Source organism: Triticum urartu, chromosome 5A (genome assembly GCF_056163025.1).
Source record: "Triticum urartu cultivar PI428250 chromosome 5A, HENAU_Tu73, whole genome shotgun sequence".
Lineage (NCBI taxonomy): Eukaryota > Viridiplantae > Streptophyta > Magnoliopsida > Poales > Poaceae > Triticum > Triticum urartu.
This window is the reverse complement of record NC_141877.1, coordinates 527,856,169-527,858,477: the sequence shown is the minus strand read 5'-3', so window position 1 is coordinate 527,858,477 and position 2,309 is coordinate 527,856,169. Positions and strand designations below refer to the sequence as shown.

The 2,309-nt window shown below is 58.1% G+C and overlaps 1 protein-coding gene across 1 annotated transcript; it reads left to right on the top strand.

Annotated features, from left to right (window-relative positions):
- Positions 1 to 614: 614 nt before the first annotated feature.
- Positions 615 to 2,194, top strand: LOC125556517 (NEP1-interacting protein 2). The gene is made up of 4 exons (XM_048719234.2): positions 615 to 792; positions 894 to 1,075; positions 1,158 to 1,409; positions 1,505 to 2,194. Exons 1-4 carry the CDS (start codon positions 723 to 725, stop codon positions 1,628 to 1,630), a joined length of 630 nt encoding a protein of 209 aa, XP_048575191.2. The 5' UTR covers positions 615 to 722; the 3' UTR covers positions 1,631 to 2,194.
- The last annotated feature ends 115 nt before the right edge of the window (positions 2,195 to 2,309 follow it).

The following is a 2,309-nucleotide window of genomic DNA, read 5'->3' as shown; positions in this document are numbered from 1 at the left end:
TGTCCCGGTGCCCGCTCATTAATGAGCACCGGCCTGCCTTGGCTGATCATGCCTGCCTCCTCCAAGCTCTATCCGTACATAGCAGAGACTCGCCTCGCCAGTCCCCGACGTAGACGCGGAGCGGCCAGGGCGGCGACAAGTTGCTGTCGTCTGGCCGGCGATCGCTCAAACTCAAACTTGGACGTACGTAGTTGGGTGCAAGGTAGTACTACATGAGAGCATAGGTCTCGCGCATCCACTGCTTCTTCGATACTCTCTGCATCGTCCCTCTAAAATCGGCAAAGCGAATCCCATTCCCATCCGTGCACGCGCATGCATGCGGCGCGGTCCCGTTCCCGGCCGGGCGGGGCAAAGCGCAACCAACGCCCCCAACCCCCAGCGACGGGGAAAGGTCCTGACGTCCTGTACTCCTCGTCCGCCCGCTTGCTTCAGTACCCTCAGATCAGATGCCCTCTTTAACTCCATCCGTGCTTGCTTGGGCCGCCTCGCCCGCCCTCGACGTCGACGGGGAGCGCCCGGGGCAACGACATTCCGCTGCCGCGTGTTACTGCACACCGCAGGCCCTCCGGATATATAGGTGCACGCGTCCGCTGGCTGCTCCTCCATTCCGCCTCCGTGTCGATAGCTACACGTGCGTGCTTGATCTCCATCGACGACCATCGCAATACGTCCGTCACAAACTCCTTAGACTCTGGTCCTTCGTACGAGAACGTAGCGGCAACATGCTCGACGTGGCCACAAGAGCAGCCGGCGGGCTGGCGCGCTCGCTGGTCGTCGCCGCCTTCGGCGCAGGTACGTACGCGCGGCCGCACATGCATGTTATGCATTCTTTTTTTCCCGCCATAATTAAAGGATCTTATGCCGATTGATTAACCGAGGTGCACTGTGTGCAGCCGGTACGGTGATCGGCGGCATGCTCGGCCTCCTGTGGGGCTTCGTCAACGAGGACGCCCTGCTGCAGGGCGCGGTCGTCGGGGCGGTCACCGGCGCCCTCGTCTCCGTGGAGCTCGCCGACTCCCTCCTCAGGATATGGACCTGCGGCGACTGCTCCATGGACGAGCGCATCAAACGCACGGTACGCTTCGCAGGTCGCCATGTTGGAGATTGGATCGCCATTGACCAAGATCAACAATTAATTTATGGAGTTCATTTTGCAGAGGCTGGTGCTCAGGAGCGTGGCGGCCGGCCGCCTTCTGCGCGGCTCGGTATTCCCGACCATCAGCGGTGCGCTGGACAGCCAGATCGAGGCGCTGCAGCAGCACCACTCCTCCCGAGGCGGCCTGTTCGAGCCGAGCTCTGGTCCGGTGACGGCCGCGCGGAGGGCCGCCGTCGAGAGCCTCCCGGCAACGGTGCTCACCAAGGAGACCGCGGGCGCAGGCCACCACACCACCTGCCCCATCTGCCTCCATGTCAGTGCTATAGCTAGCTTCTCGTCCGAGCTAGTGATGTATAGCGCCAATGTGCCATTGATTAGCTGACGAGCTGATGTTCTTGTCCTGCTCAGGAGTTCCAGGCCGGCGAGAGCGCAAGGAGGCTGCCGGCGTGCGGCCACGTGTTCCACCTGGCGTGCATCGACAGCTGGCTGCTGTGGAAGCCCCACTGCCCCATGTGCCGGCACGCCGTCTACTAGCCTATCCCCCGCCGCCGCCGGGGAACAAACAAACGGAGGAACGACGTACGGTCGCGTTGCTGCAGATGAAGTGTAGTAGTAGTACATGGGTCTCACGAAGCAGAGGACTGTGGAGTCCTCTCTCGTGACGAAAGATAAATTTTCCCACGAGAAATGTGTTTTTTTGTGTGTCGTTGTACAGAGAAAGATGCAGATGCTGAGTTGAGCTATACGTACCGCTCAATTTGTGGTGATGTCTCACTCCTGGAACAGGCAGGGCCGCAGCATTCCTGGAACCAACTGTCTGTATGTCGCTGAGACGGCGAGAGGCGAACGAGATCACATTGATTCAGAACCTACCTAATTAGCCGGGTTACATCACATGATTACATTGCGACCAGGGCGCGCGAAAATGACCACTCCAACAGCTACAGACTCACGAAACAAACTGTGGTTGGATAGTTAGCAGGAGATAGTATCCCGGTTCATCAAAGTTTAAGTCCTAGATTTTGGTGCTCACAATTTTCTGTAATTATTTTAGGCCTTCTTCGATGTGTGTTCAGTGGAAGAAGAGGTTTCTGTCGACTATGAAGGTGTATGTGACGAGTTCGTTAATCTTAAAATGATGTGCCAGCTCAGTCTCTCGAAAGTGCTCACAGGGGTAGGGTGTGCATGTGTGTGTTCATAGGGATAAGTATAT